The sequence below is a fragment of the Zingiber officinale genome, chromosome 7B (assembly GCF_018446385.1).
Source record: "Zingiber officinale cultivar Zhangliang chromosome 7B, Zo_v1.1, whole genome shotgun sequence".
Classification (NCBI taxonomy): domain Eukaryota; kingdom Viridiplantae; phylum Streptophyta; class Magnoliopsida; order Zingiberales; family Zingiberaceae; genus Zingiber; species Zingiber officinale.
In genome coordinates, this window is record NC_055999.1 from 86,421,747 (window position 1) to 86,438,485 (window position 16,739).

Genomic DNA, 16,739 nt, shown 5'->3' on the forward strand with positions numbered 1-16,739 from the left:
ATTGATAAACCTGCAAAGGAGGAGACGAGGCTGGAGGTGATAGAGGCGCCTCCGGATGATAAAAGATAGTCACTGGTGCAGGTGGAGAGGGAGAAACCTCGGCCTGTGAAGCGGAAGAACCAAAAAAAGAAACCGACTCAAAGAATTTGACATCAGAGATGAAGTACCGACGAAGAGTAGGGGAATAACACTTGTACCCTTTCTGAGACCGTGGGTACCCAAGGAAGACACACTTATGAGACCGAGGAGATAGTTTGTCAATGATGGGATCAAGAGCATGAGCAAAACAAATATAACCAAAGACTCGAGGTGGCAGAGAATGAAGGGACTGATGTGGATAAAGTACCTGATGAGGTATTTTACCCTGGAGAGTGGATGAAGGCATGCGATTGATGAGATAACACGCAGTGAGTACGGCATCACCCCAAAATTGATGAGGGACATGAGAATGGAGAAGAAGAGTCCGAGTGGTCTCAAGGAGATGACGATTCTTGCGCTCTGCAACCCCATTCTGTTGAGGGGTATGAGGGCAAAACGTGCGATGCAACACACCATGAGATGCCAAGAAGGTACGAAACTGAGTAGACAAATATTCGCGTGCATTATCACTTTGTAAAGTTCGAAGAGAAGTACCAAATTGAGTTTTTATTTCAAGGAAAAAGGATTCAAAAATAGAAAACAATTCTGAGCGATCCTTCATTAGATATAACCATGTACAACGGGAAAAATCGTCTATAAAAGTAACAAAATACCTTGACCCCATTGTAGAAGAAACACGACTCGGATCCCAAATATCAGAATGAACCAAAGCAAAAGGAGACATAGCCCGACTCTCAATACGAGGAGAAAAAGAACTACGAACATGCTTACCTAATTGACACGACGCACAAGATAAAGACTCTAAGTGAGAAAGACTAGGATGTAACTGTTTCAATTTATTAAGACCTGGATGTCCCAACTGAGCATGAATAAGAAGTGGAGATGCCGCCGCCGAACCAACAAAAGAGGGTTGTTAAAGCCGATATAGGCCATGAGATTCACATCCGAAGCCAATCATCCTCCCCGTACTCCGGTCCTGTAAGGAAATAGACGTGTTAGTAAAAGAAATGACACAATCAAGAGATCGAGTAAGTTGACTTATCGACAATAAATTAAAGGGAGCTCCGGGAACATAAAGAACATTATGAATTGAAAGAGATGAAGAAGGATGAACAATACCAATACCCTGGGATTGAGTTTGGGAACCATTGGCCATGGTGACCATTGGTAAACTACTAGAAGTAGTGAGAGAGGAAAAAAGGGATTTATTACCAGTGATATGATCGGTGGCCCCAGAATCAAGAACCCAAGGACCCGAAGAACAAGATATGCCAGCAAAGGAAGTACCAGCGTCTGCAATGGTAGCAGTGGAACCTGAAGCCTGTCGATCCTCAAACCATTTCAGAAAGTCAGTATAGGAAGGTGTTGAAGTCGAATCAGGTGTTAACTGTGGAGTGGAAGCTGAAGGAGCAACAGAACTCTGATCAATCTGAGCAGCACGAAGAGGACGACCATGCAAACTCCAGCATTTATCAATCGTGTGTCCCGGTCGGTGGTAATGATCACGCCAAGGTCGTCCTTTGCCACCCTTGCGAGGTGGAGGTCCTTTGTGTCGAGAGACCAAAGCTGACGAGTCGACAGGAACAGAGGAAGGCATCGTCAAGACTTTGGCCGGGACACGGAGAAGAGTCGCCCAGGTATTTTCCATGGTAGCTTCTGTGGGGCTGCTCAGGATCTGGTCACGAACATGAGAATAATCCGTGGGCAGACCATATAAAGCCAAAGACATAAAAAATTTCTTCCGATTTTCAAGCTCTTCAACAGGATCGGCCGCAGGTGGGAGCAGTTCATTGAAGTCACAAAGGAGGCTAGAAACTGAACCCAGATAAGTTGACATTGAATCCTTAATCTGATTGGCGTTGAGGATGGTCATGAGATCTTCATAGACTTGATAGAGTCGCCGAGAGGTGTTTGTAAAGAGTTGTTGAGCTTGTGTCCAAACAGCTTTGCAGGTTTTGTGAGTACGGAAGGCATTCCTAAGAGATGGATGGATGGTGGCTCGGATAATACAACATAACTGAGCGTCGACCTTCTTCTACAGAGGACGATCGACGTCTTGAACATCTTCTTCAGTTTGAGTGAGATGTGTCTCATAACCCTGTCCAACAAGCCAAAACTCAATGTGAGATGCCCAAGAGATATAATTTTTACCATCCAACTGCTCGGAAGAGAGAGGTGCAGTGATATGGTTGGTAAAGATTGAGATATCTGGTTTTGGGACACTAGATGTAGCCATGAATAGAACTGTGAACCCGGCTGTTGGAATATACGAAGTGAGGAGGAACAGGAACTAATATTAGTAGCTAATTTGGAGCGGCTATGCGGATATAAAGAGTGTTGTTAGGTTTGCTGACGCAGAGGAAATCAGTTGGAGTTGGATTCCAGCCGATGTGCCGGCACTTGGGAAGCAGGAGGCTGCAGGCACTTGAGAAGCAGGAGGCTGCAGGACGCCAGGCCGAGGAACCACACACAGAATGTCACCTAATAGCTGAGTCGTGAGCACAATAACGAGCGCGCAGAGGAAACTCAAGACCACGATCGCAAAGAGGCGGAAGGAGATCAAGATCGCAGCGACGGCGGCAGTGACATGGAGGAAGAACACGTCGCTGGCTAAGGGATCCTCAGCGACTTGGCCACCAGAGGTATTCAGAACAGTCGTACCTGAGAAGAGGGCGTGGTCAGCAGTGCAGGCGCGCCTGAGGGCCGGGTCGATGTTCTCCTCGTCCTCCTCAACGCGACTAACTCCACCGACGAGGGCAGGCTTGGGAAGAGAGGCTCGAAGCTCTGAGAAAGTGTGCGCCGACACCGATCGAGGCAGTGAAGAAGGCTGCTGGCCAGTGGTGAGGAAGAAGAAGAAAGCCGGCGGTGGGAGTTGTCGCGAGCCCTACCCGCACGATCGAGGAAGAGATCGATGCCAGTTGGCGCCGGTGAGAACTCGCGCGGAAGGAGGCGACGCGAGGAAGGAAGCGGCGCTCGCTGCTGGAGAGACCTCGCGCGGCGGTCGTGCTGCTGGAGAATTCGGCGCGGCAAAAAAAGAGAATTCGGCGCGGGGAAGAGAAAAAGAAATTAGGGTTTTGGCTCTGATACCATGTTCAAGGTAAAACCTAAAATCTCGTGTTAACAGAACCCCACGAGTTAGACCTTTATATAGAAAAGAGAATATACACCAAAAGACTCAAATACCTTTTTACTTATTCTAACAGTATAGATATAAAACAGTGGTCATTTTTACTTGATTGTAGACATTGTTCAATGATCATCTACAAATTCTGTTTAGCATCTCTATTTCCTTATTGTATCTTTGCAAGTGTTTTACTTGATAGCATTTATGTTTTATTTTTACTTGGTTGCCACAATATCGTTTTATTATTGTTATAGTATTGCATAGTTGTATGTCTGGACTCGATGCGTGCTTTTTTGTCCTACCGGGCTATACAACGTTACGGGGAGGTAGAACTACAATATTTGTATAAACCACTAGACAAAAATTGCTTATTTTGACATGGGTAAATACGATCCATGTGAGTGACCCCTTCAATTTTGAGACACAAAATAATGTTCACAATAACGATATTGATTCATGTTGCGATATGTGATGACTGCAATAGCATGTGAGCAAAGAAGTCATGAAATTTAAAACTCACTGCATTTGCAACTATGCCTTTCCAAATCAAGTAGGAAGAAGCAAGTACCTGTACTTCCATTTCATTTTGGGAGTGTGGGAAGACTGCATATAGTCTAGTTCTTTGTCTCCTTAAATCAATTTCATTCTTGGTGTAAGGTGTCAAAAGACCATAAGATTTTGAAGCTTCCTCCCTAGGATTAAAGAACCATTGAGCAATCTTTCTTCTAATATTATTAATTAAACTGGTAATGAAAAGTTCACGTGTATACTTAAATAAAGTATTTAAACTCTCTGAACAATTAATGGTTAGTATTGTGTGCTTTCTCCCAATAAAATGTGCATTAGCTCATCTTATAGAATCTATGATCTGTAGCTACTCATAAGCATCCGGATGTCTTTCGAGCATGCTTTGCATTCCTCGGCCCTGGATTGTCGTTTGCACTCTTGTTGCTTCCCAAAACAAACCTAATGCAGGCCTATCCCGGGTACCTATTACCATGTTACAAGATAAGTAGTAGCAAAAGAAAGCATAATGGGTGGTTGGTTACACTTTATTAATTGTTGATATAATGCATCGATGTCAAGTCCGATACAATGCTCAATGACTATGGATCAACAGTATGGAATCTCTTTAAATGGTCCAAAAACTACTTTTAGACAGACCCACATTCAACTTTAGTAATTCCAAAGCCAACCTGGATGATCTTGCATTACCATCAACTCGGTTGCCATCGACAACACACCAGGATATTTGCCACTAAGATGTGTAGCATCAATTTCAATAAGTTTGCATAGATACGACTTGAATATTCTTCCATAGGCACCAAAAACTCAAAAATAACATTGAAATTGATTTTCACCATTTCTTAGCGCAACATAACTGCCACTATAAACCTGATCAAAATCACCAACTACTTTCTTTAATGCTTTTTGTCTGCTAAGTATGTTTTTTTATATGATATGAACCCCAAGATTGCATTTCTCTTTTGATCATCCTTGGTTTCTAATTATCAAAAGAAACAAACTGCCCTTCAATTTGATAAGCTATAAATTTGGATGTGCCAGCATGGTGATTAGGTGTTTCCTTAACGGTATCACATTGGTGTTGTTGTACATATTTTGTAAGAGGGTACTTCACATCTCCGTTAATAACTACTCTCTACATACGTGGTTGATTAAAGCAAATAACTCTAATTCTATTGAGTCGGGTGTCAACTCAATTGTATATGAAGTTTTTGGGCATTGTTGCCTTACTAGTGCATCCTTGAACTCTGATTGGGAGGGAAAAAATTGTCCAATGAAAAATTGATTTGACTCCATTGCATCTTCAATTGGCCTTTGTTTTTATTTGTGAATTCATACATATGGATCATCAACAACCAGGCACTTCTCTAAGTCCCTATACTAATTGGGTTAAAATCAATTTGTTCAAATTGGATATCATCAGTTAAAAATTCTTCCAAATCGGTATTGTATTTTAATTTCTTTGCAATCTGAATATCATTTACTTCCTGCTGACTCCAAGTTCTTTCAAAATATTCTCCAACTACCATACTAATATTGGGTAGCTCACCTTCTAATATACTAACTTCATTTAGATCAAAGGTGAAATAATTTGTGTTTCTGTTCCCCACATTAGTATACCTAGAAAATGATGGAATATTACATGGGGGCACATTTATGGATTGTTGATTAGTTAGTTGTTTCTCCTCGAAATTTGATTCAATAGATTCAAAAAATATGAAAACTTCATCAAAAATAGGGTCCTCCCTACAAAGTTTTTTATAATCATCACAATTAGATAGATTGCAAGGTAGAGATGATGTTCAACTCTGGTTCTGAGTCTCCTATATAATGTTACAACTCTATGTCAATTGGTAGATAGGATGAATTTTTTTAAATAGGCTTTGCATGGATAAGAATCTATGTCAATTGGTAGATAGGATGAATTTTTTTAAATAGGCTTTGCATGGATAAGAATCTATGTCAATTGGTAGATAGGATGAATTTTTTTAAATAGGCTTTGCATGGATAAGAAGGCTATGAAATTGAGGTTTTAGGGTATAGTGAGGCTCAAGGGCAATGCAGAAACCTACTAGACTTGAATTGGGTCAGATCTGGCTAAGGCCATTAATGAGTTTTGGGCAAAACTCATTGATGTACCTAGAGGATTTGGAATATTGAAACCTAGCATGTAGTGCAAGAGGGGAGTATAGAGAAGGTATAGATGGCATCCAACCTGAGTTCTCACCTCTTATATGTACTTATGGCTCTCTGCCAATTGACACATAGGTTGAATTTTTATAAATAGCCTCTGCACATGTTAGAATGTCAAGAAACTAGGCATGGTGGGACTTGTGGGTATGCAGAAATATACTGGATTTGGATTGGGTTTAATCAGAGATGGCTAAGGCTGTCAATGAGTTTTGATCGAAACTCATTGATGGATTTAAAGAATTAAGAAAACTAAAATTTGGGCATGGAATGGTAGAAGACAGTGTAGAGAAGGAAGAGATGATGTACAACCCTGATTTTGACACTCCTATATGAACTTATGGCTTTGTGCCAATTGACAGATAGGCTGAATTTTTGTAAACATGCTACTAAGAAGGCTATGAAACTGAGGCTTTAAGACATGGTGGGACTCAAGGGCAATGCAAAAATCTATTGGACTTAGATATGGTTCAATCAAAGCTAGCTAAGGCTATCAATCTCGATCAAAACTGATTGATGGTGTACAATTCTACTTTTGAGCCTACTACATGAAGTTATGACTCTGACACGGGTAGATTGTTGATGGACACTTCTGAACAAGTTCATTGTAGTTACAAACTTTTCACCGTCAAATGGCATAGTAAATAATCAACACCACTCTGGTACTGGATTGGAATGATTAGTACTACCACTGGTTTAGGTTTGGAGATTGTGGTGTTTTCAATACTTATGTGGTGATTGGTTGAAATGATCAGCACCACCATGGTGCAGGATTGGTGACTGAGGTATTGGGTTAGAAGGTTCAAGACTTATGTGGTGTTGGGTTGGTGGTGCTAGGTTGAAGAAATCAAGGTTCTGGGTTTGAAAATTCAATATCACTCTAATGCACAGTTGGAATGATCAACACCACTGTGTTGCTAGTTTAGAGAAAACATAACGAATGTGATGCTGGGTTGAAATCATCAATATCCCCATGGTGTTGGGTTGGAGAAATCTGACAACTGTGTAGTTCAGCACCATAATGGTGCCGATTTGTGTTGATCAACACCACAATGTTGCTGGGAGGGAAGGTTCAACGCCATAGTAGTGTTAGGTTATAATTAGGGGTGCAAATGAATCGAATCGAGTCGAATAATATGAAAAATATTGATATTTGAGTTTGCGTTCAAAAAACATATGTGATATTCGAATTCGATTCGCAGTTCGAAAATATAAATAATTTTGGCTCAAGCTTGATTTGAAATAAAATTCGAGCTCGAGTTCGGTTTGAATTATTCGAACTTTGATTCAAACAGAATTGGATTATACTTCGACATAACTTAAATTTGAGTTCAGTTCAAATTATTCATACCTTAATTTGAGAATATTTAAATTAAAATTGTGTAAAAATAACCAAAGTTTGATTCGAGTTCAGCTCACGTGTTGCTCATGAACAATCGAACAAAATATTATGGATTCTAATTCAGATCGAATTTGATAATTTCAAATACAAATTAAATATTTTTTGAACCGGCTCGAAAAGCTCACGAACTAGCTTGATTCGTTTACACCTTTAGTTATAATGATCAGCACCACTGTGTTACAAGTTGGAGAAATAAGAACGGATGTACCTCTACCACATTTGAAAGTTTGGCACCACATAGTAGGAGATCTAGACCAAGTCTAGAAAAACTGCACATGGTAATGCATAGGAGAAATTTTTGAAAATTTATTTTTTTCTAATATTTGGTGGGCACATAATTTTTCTTATGAGATACAAATACTTACATTCGAATGGTTGTAATCACACCATCAACTTATCTTTCCAAAATCTTGAACTACAACAAATATAAATTAAAAAAAAAAAAATGGCAGCCCGGTGCACGAAGCTTGCGGGGTCCCGGGGAAGGATCCATTGTACGCAACCTTACTCTGCTTTTTTGCAAGAGGCTATTTCCAAGATTCGAACCCGTGACCTTTTGGTCACATGGCAACAACTTTACCGTTGCGCCAAGGCTCCCCTTCTTACAAAAAATATAAATTATCATCTCTAAAATTCATTCTAAATAATTTTTCAAACCAATATTGACACAACATTTGCCAACATATTATACATTCAGAGAATAATGAAAAACTCTTGAAGAGAATCAATAAGAAGATGTCGAATGAGCTATACCAAGCTATGCTAAAACCCTAATTGGTCTTCTTTAACTTTTTCCTGGTTTGCTATACTGCCGGAATACTGTTTTATGCGGAAAGAGTTGATTGTAAAACAGGTTTTGGTAAGCATGAAGTTCAAGGTGATGTTTGAGTGGCTAAGATATTGTGGCTCGGATGCTTGGAAAAATGGGTTGGTGTTCCATTGTTGGTAGAAGGGGTATTATTAAAATTAGGTGTGCCCTTTGGAAAAAAACAAAATTATAGTACGCTCTTTGGGAATTTTAGAACCTTGGGTGCACCCTTGGGAATTGGGATAGAGAATAAAATAAACTAAGTTAAATATAATAAGTGGAATAGTAGGTGAAATTTTAAATATTTAATAATTCCAATTGAAGAATTTTAATTAAGTTAAGATTAGGTGTTGATTTGAAATGTCTATTGTATGATGACAGTAAAATAGATTAGATTAAGATTGAGGAATTGAATCATGAAAATTAAAGTTAGCCTTGGTAAAGGGGAATTAAACAAATTAAGATTGAAGGGGAGCCTTGGCGCAACGGTAAAGTTGTTGCTTTGTGACCAAAAGGTCACGGGTTCAAATCCTGGAAACAGCCTCTTGTAAAAAAGCAGGGTAAGGCTGCGTATAATGGATCCTTCCCCGGACCCCGCATGGCTGGAGCTTCGTGCACCGGGCTGCCCTTTTTTAGAATTTAGGTGCTTAAACAGATTTAAGAATTCACATAAAAAAAGGAGCAGCCCGGTGCACGAAGCTCCCGTCATGTGAGGTCCCGGGGAAGGATCCATTGTACGCAGCCTTACCCTGCTTTTTGCAAGAGGCTGTTTCCAGGATTCGAACTCGTGACCTTTAGGACTCAAGGCAACAACTTTACCGTTGAGCCAAGACTCCCCTTTAGATTAAAGTTGAGGTGTGATTTATTCAGGTTAGACTTACACATATAGTTGCGTTAATGATTGATTTATTTGCAGGTTTATAGGGCTTTCCATGTTCCTAGTTAGGTCTTGATCAATATAATCTGGCTACGAAACTCACATAGTTAAAACCTGATAGCATATTAACACTTAGCAGTGTGGTGCATAAACAATGCAGCTTTGTCAATGCCATTATTTGTTTGAAAATAGTAACAGTGAAGAAAAATTAATAGCAACTATTATTCTTCTTATGACAGCAAATGTATCTTTTGTAATCAAAATATGATTGTTCATGTTCATAGTAAGGTGGTCTGCAGATAAGTTTATGATGATCTTTTGATGAGACTGATTGGCAATCACTTCTGTAGCATCATATGCCTCCAGTCGCAGAGATTTCCTCAAGCTCCATTCTTCAATCCCTAAGCATTATCAATCTTACAACTCAGAAATTATTCATGTCTTGAAGTATGCTTGGTTGGTTTTTTCTTTGTACATAGTTTCTTTGTTTCGTTTTCTGAGACAAGGCTGGCTCTCCCTAAAAGTAAGGCTCTGGCCAAGCTCTCTTGATCTACAACATAGATGTGATCTTAGTATTTACTCACCTAGAGAATATTTTTCAAAAACGTGAATTTCCCTAGTTAACTTTCTAAAGCAAAAAAAAACAAGCCTTCTTCTGCTCCCAGTCACCTTCTGGCATTATTAGATTGCATTGTTCTGTATTTGTTATTATTCTTCTGCCATATTAACTCTTGGAGTTCGTTGATTTCTTTCAGTTACACCATTAGTGTAGCTGCAGATTGTTGGCTTTCATATATGGATAGGCTGCTGACTCTAAGCGATGATTGTGCGGAGGAGAAAGAATGTCTAAAAGAGAAGATTCTTAAGTTAGTTGACATATATTATGATGCAGTGGATGCACCAAAAAGTGGACTGAAGGTTAGTTTATGCTTACTAATTTGTCTTGCTTCTTGTGTTTTCAAATCTTGTTTAAGTTGTATTTAACATGTCATTTTAGGAAGGTATCCATTGTGCTTTATTTTGGATCTGGTTGAGAAAGCTCTTGAATTTGTTGCAAAATGAGTTACTTTCTTTAATTTTTCTATTTTTTTATTGTTTGGATTTCAGATGTTTTTAATTGACACTAAATTGCGCTTTCATCAGTAATCTGGCACGTATTGAGGTAAACTCGTTGAAGCGGCATTGTTATGTTATATGTAGTGTAAAGCTATTGACTTGAGTAGTCAAGTGAAAAAGATGAATGATGGCATTTTCCTTTTTTTTAAGCTTCTTAGGGTCATGATCTCTTTTAACGTGTAATTATTGGTATTGTTGATTTCAAGATATGCTTATTTACTAATTTTTCATTTTTCTTAATCTAGGTTGATGTTCCCCCTGAACTCAAGGCTGATAAGTATCCACATTACATGGAGAAGTTGAAGTCAGATTCTTATACTTCAACATCCATACTGGGATTGATCTTTAATAAAGCGGGTTCAGTGCAAACTGAAGATAATCAATTTAATGGTGAGAACTGTCATCCTTGCTCTCTAAATGTACTTGCAAGATTTTGAATTTGCATAACTTGTTTCAACTCCTTTTAACTTGGAAGAAACAAAGCTAGTTTGTATTGGTTTCTACTTTCTAGCAGAGCTCAAAGATGTAGAATCATTGAAATTAAAAAATTCAATATGGATATGTGATCAAGATTTTGTTTTCCAGCTGTCTTTTCTCTGGTCCCATTATAAACACTCCTTTTCACAGGAATATCAAAGCTATCTTGTTTCAGTCGTTACTCCGAATCTGGCCTATCATTGTGGAAGCCAAGGTACACGAATTATTTGAGTGAAATGGCACAGGCATTGGAACACGAAATCGAAGAATTCAAAGAGGAAATGGCAGATGACATCATCAAGAAATATAAGTGGGTAAGTGCAATTAAATTATTCTGAAAGGCATGAACTATCTGTCACTCATTCCCAAGTTCATGACAAGTTGGGCAAATTAATAGATGTTATATGAAGCTGCCGAGTTTGAAGACAGCCCAAGGAAACGTGATGATATATTTGAGGAGGCTCTTGCTATTTATAATCTAGCATATGATTATGCACAAATGGGAGGCGTTGGTAGGTGCAGTTTTGCTTGGAATGTTGCTGGACGAGCACTATGCATGCTTCACGCATCAAAACAAGATGATAAATCCTTGATTCCTTGCTCAAGAAGTGTACTTACAGAGATTCTTGGGTAATAAAAATTCGATAAAAGGAAATTCAGACAAGGGGTTGAGGGTTTTTGTATCTAAACTTTCCTCATGAATTAGAAGTAGGCAACATATAGCGAGCATTTTATGTATTTCAAGAAATCTGTCTTGTTTGAGTTAAAATAGGTACATGTATGTTCTTGGCCAAGTTTCAATTTGGTCAAATTCCCAATTTGCTCGATCATTGCTCTTGTCAAGGCACAAACTAGAATTGCATCCTGGCCCTACACTAAATTTAAGTTCCGGTTAACTTCTCGTCACCTCACTTTGATTAGATTCAGACAAAAATGTATTCTTGTGTTTATATTCATGTAGTAATTTGGTCTATCTCTAAAATAGATCTTCCCCTAAAAATCCTGTTGTAGTCCATATATATAGATACACGCGGTTTGATATGGTGCCCATTCTCATGCTTGATTGATTGTGTGGGGTGTTTGAAAATGATCCAGGCACTCGGATATATGTGAGTGGACAGGATTTATGGATGGGAGTCCGTCACTATATCATTACTAAATATATGTATATATATATATAGTGAAAAAATATGCTGCAGACCGTTCTCTAGAATGATCCGCAACAAATTTTTTGAGGTGCTTGGAATTAATCCAGGCACTTTGATTCTTTTTTTTTTGTTTATTTTTAGTCAGGGTGTCGGGATTTAATCCAAGCGCTTGACTTTTTTTTAATATTTTTTGAATTTTTAAAAATCATAAATTTTTTAAAATACCTTAAATATATATATTATATCTCATGAGCACCTAAAATTATTTATCTTGAATATTATAACCTCAGAGGAAAGTCTAAACCTTAGAAAAAAATCTTATAAGTTTAAATCTATTATAACACAATCTTTAAATTTTAAAATCTTAAACTCTAAATATATATAATATGTCCTGCGAGTATTTAAAATTTTTAATCTTAAACACTATAATTTAAAAGGGAAGCTTGAATCCTAAAGGAAAAATTTTATTGATTCAAATTTGTTATAACCTAACTCTTAAATTCTAAAACTTTGAACACTAAATAAATATAATATATCTTAAAATAAAAAATAAGAAATAAACTTAAGAGAAGAATCTAAGCGCCTGGATCAATTCCAAGTGGCCCGAGTTCGGTTTGGACAAGTCCATATATATATATATAGCTATGTTGTGGATCAAAACATGCGAACGGTTGTCAACCGCCCTCGTGGAAAGTCCGTGTCATGCGTTTTTTATTTTCTTCTCGCCATGAACGATCTAATCTCCTCTTCCCTGTGCCCTAGCTCATGATTCTCCTCGCCACAGCTGCTTGCTCATGATTCTCCTCGCTGCACCCTCCCCCACCTTGCTGTCACAGACGCCCTTGCTCGTAGTTCTTTCAACATGCCCAGACCCGCTCAACAAGCTCTCACAGTCATCATTGAAGTTAGAGTTTGCAAAATCACCTCACCCTCTCTTATCGCAAAATCTCCCTTGCTGCGTCTCCCTCGTCGTGACAAGCTCTCACAAGCCATGTCAAATCTAGCTAGGGTTCGAAGCCATCCTCGCCTCCCTTACTCGTCTCATCGAATCAAGGGATTCTCGTGCCCTCCCCCACTGCCCTCCCCCACTCGCAATGACGAAGCTTGCTTGACCCTTGTAGAGGTAAAAGCTCATTTTTATAAATTGATTTACGATGCCTTCTTGATTGAGTATTTTTTATGTTACGGTTACTCGAATAAGTAAGCAAATCACAAGGCACAAATTTGCACTTTGCATAAGACCGAGGAAACCTATGAAAGGGTTGTCCTAGCAGTGCCATATTCTGTTGATATATGGGTCAAATATTATAACTTTGGTGTCTTAACATATGAAGATCCTATGGACATTCAGAGGTACAAGTTTTTTTTTTTGATGCAACATTCGATTGTCGCTAATTCATGCCAAATTGGATAAAGGAGATTTTTAATCAAACATTAGTTTTTTATATGACAAGAACACAGACACCAAGTTACTTTGAAAAAGACAACGTTATTTTGCTAAAAGATCCTTCGATTATGCATGTTTGTATTTGAGTAGGAAGCAAATAATTTAGCTTGTACAGAATTGTTATGATACAGATTATTTTTTACGCATTGCTACGGACTGCCCTCATGGCGGCTTCATGTCATTTTTTAAATTTTTTAAAGACAACTTTTTCTCTTTTTTTTCCTTTGTTCTCGCTAAAATTGCTCGTCGTACTCACCGCGCCGCCCGTCGTTGGCCACCCGCCCGACCGCTAGTCTCCTACCCACTACCGGTGGTCTCCGGCTGCCTGGCCCCACCCCAACTATCGACTGGGAGGTGAACCCTTGAGGGATCGCGTCATGGATTCCAGTCGCGATTCGGCTCGATCGCTGTTGGATTCCATTTGCGATCTGGCGTGATCGTGGTCGGAATATGACGTAATCGCGGCATGAATCGGGTCGTTGCCAGACCCCGATTGGTTCACGGCTGAATTGGAGCCAAAATCCGTCCGAAATCCGGCTGCCATGCTAGCGATCGTGGCTAGATTTTAGTCGGGATTCTGGCTATGATCCTGTTGGAATCCCAGTGAGGTAGGTGCGGTGGGCGACGAGGAAGGTGCGGTTGGCACACGGGCAAGCGATTTCAATGAGGAGAGGAGAACGAAGGAAAAAAAAATACAGAGAAAAAATTATATTTAAAAATAAAAAAAAAATGGCATGGACTTGCCTTGAGAGTCATCCGTAACAATCCATATAATATGGTCTGTAACATAACAATTCTATTAGCTTGCATTACTTTTTTGAAATTAATGTCTTCACATTTATATGTTAGAAATGGTTGTATGTAATCTTTGAAGCTTAATCTGCCAAACATTTTTGTAAAATTATGTAAATCAAATTTAAATTTTCTAAATTATTGATAATGTGAATTCAATTCACGTCCATTTACTAGTTATTTTACAAAAGAAGATTTGAGAGTAAACTTCATAGACTTAAAACATAAGTTTCTAATTTTGATCAATATGATGTTTTTCTTCTTGATTTCTATTTTGTATGGCCTGATCAAGTGCTGACTTATTGAGATATCAACTATGCATGGAGTGCCATGGAGGTACACGATCCAAATAGTTAACTAGGACAAGCACGACATAACAATGATTTGACCAATGGCTTCCAAGAACCATATTAATATTACACAAGGGTTGGTTGACTAATTTTGATCTTGAGTCTATTCGAATAGATAATAGAAATTTATAATCATCTACTCTCGATTTCATCAAAGGTACATTTGCTACACTTACATTGTAATATTTCGACAACAAAGAAACCATTAAGAAAATAATTTTTAGAGGTCAATGTATCAACTTGTCAATAAATAATTATTGGAGATAGAGTACGGAAGGCCTGAGGGGGTAGGTTACATAAAAAAAAAGATATTAGAAACTTTGAGAGAAATCTAAGGATGAACATGTTGGCTGCTACTCGGAATATCGTCCTAGTTCCCCTGTACAAAAATTTGTACAAGCATAGAACTATCCTAGCTACCCTGAAGTTAAATTTGGATTGCAAATGATGTTTAACATTATTAATCCAAATTGTCCTTCAGAAGTTAAACTTGGATTGGAAACGATACTTAATGTTTTTACTCCAAGTTTAACCGATGTGATCTTCCTAAATTAAACCATATTACAAAAATTAATCAAATATTTATTTCAAAGATCAGCTTCCAGGTTAAACATGGCAAGACACTAGGCCTTCTTGGGTATGGGATCATCCACCACTTCCTAGACAAAGTCTCTCAAAGGAATCGGATATTTAGCTTCTTACAACAAACTAGATTTAACTATAGAGACCTCAATAGAAGCACATTATCGAAACATAAAATCGAAAAAAAAATTGATAACAAAAATGATAACTTAAAATCGATAGCCACTTGTGTTTGGTTTTTCAAGATTTATACAAAGAACATGAACTAGTTATGATGTGGAAATAAATAACTAGTTATACATTTCTTTGTAGCTAAAGGCCTCTTGATCTTCTGTTGTATTCCTCTCCTCCTCTTGGACGTTGTGTGGGCAACGATCTACCAAGATGGATCCACTCGAACCACTTCTTCTCCTCCAAGACTCTCGAGCCACCAAGGGATGCCAAAATAGGAAATTACCTTATCTTCTTCTTCTCCTCCAAGCAATCGAACACAAGCTTTCTTCCTCTCTTTGTTCCACCGGCCTTAGCAAAGTAAGGATGAAATTGCTTCCAGCCAAAGGTGAGGAAGAGAGGTCCCTTGTATGTCCTCGGATCTAGATGAAGATGAACCTCTCTTGTGCCGTCGGCCCTTGATGGATGAGGGGATGAGAGGGCCGGCCACAAGTAAGGATAAGAATAAAGGGAGTCGGCCACACCAAGGAAAAGAGAGGAGCTAAGAGAGATCAATTCTCATAACATAAGGCACCCTCTACCTCTCTTTTATAATCCTTGGTCACGGCAAAAAAGGAAAATTTTAAACATAATTAAAACTTCCTTATTTGTGATATCCCATTTAAAAAAGGAAATTTTAACAACAATTAAAATCTCTCTTTTAAAATTTACTATTGTACATGGCAATAAAGGAAAGTTTTAAAATTAATTTCTCTCTTTTAAAATATGTAGACAACTACAAAAAATGAAAGATTAATTAAAACTTCTCCTTTTTAAATCATGGTTACAAAAAGAGAAAGTTTTATCAAAAATTAAAATCTCTCTTTTAAATATTATAGATAACTACAAATAAGGAAAGATTTTAACAAAATTAAAATCTCTCTTTAATCTTTTGTAGATAACTATAAAAGGAAAGATTTTAAAATTTTAAAACTCTCTTTTAAAAGCATGAGGATGGCTATAAAAGGAAATTAAAATCTTTCTTTTAACTATAAAAAGAAAAGATTTTAACAAAATAAATCTCTCTTTTAACTATTGTAGATAACTACAAATAAAAAAAGATTTTAATAAAATTTTGTTTTAAACAAAACTTTCTTTTTCCTTTACCTATGGCCAGCCCCATGCTTGGTCACCAAGCATGGCTTGGTCGGCCACTACATGAGCTCCAAAATAATGCTTGGCTGCCCCCTTGCTCCAAGCAAGGATGTGTCCGACCCATTACTTGGGTAAGAAGTGGAGTTTGTGGATACAAGGCATTATAGAGGCTACAACAGGGACTGAAAGGAGAAATTATTTTTGTCTCCCGATGAGCTTGAGCTTCCTGTGTTCGCCCCGAACACCCAACTCAAGTTCATCAATAATAACTCATACCACTAAAGAGTTATTATTGAACTACCGCACCAATCCCAAATTACATTATGAGCTCCTTCTTATCATGAGTGCATTAATCTCCCTGTGTTTAAGATATCGAATATCCATTAATCAAATGAGTTACTAACAACTCACTTAATTAATATCTTTCTCCAAGAGTAGTATCACTCAACTTTATTGTCATGTTGGACTAAGTCCACCTGTAGGGTTTACATGACAAT

General features: G+C 38.1%; 1 protein-coding gene across 4 annotated transcripts in view; it reads left to right on the forward strand.

The window, feature by feature from the left end:
* Window positions 1-11,665, forward strand: part of LOC122006189 (probable RNA-dependent RNA polymerase 5) — an 89,622-nt gene extending 77,957 nt beyond the window's left edge. For all 4 annotated transcript variants that reach the window (XM_042561592.1, XM_042561596.1, XM_042561595.1 and 1 more), the window contains 4 exons: window positions 9,781-9,943; window positions 10,387-10,531; window positions 10,769-10,932; window positions 11,016-11,665. In XM_042561592.1, coding sequence (XP_042417526.1) covers window positions 9,781-9,943; window positions 10,387-10,531; window positions 10,769-10,932; window positions 11,016-11,252 — 709 coding nt within the window. In that variant the 3' untranslated portion in view covers window positions 11,253-11,665. The remainder of the gene's footprint in view (window positions 1-9,780; window positions 9,944-10,386; window positions 10,532-10,768; window positions 10,933-11,015) is intronic.
* The last annotated feature ends 5,074 nt before the right edge of the window (window positions 11,666-16,739 follow it).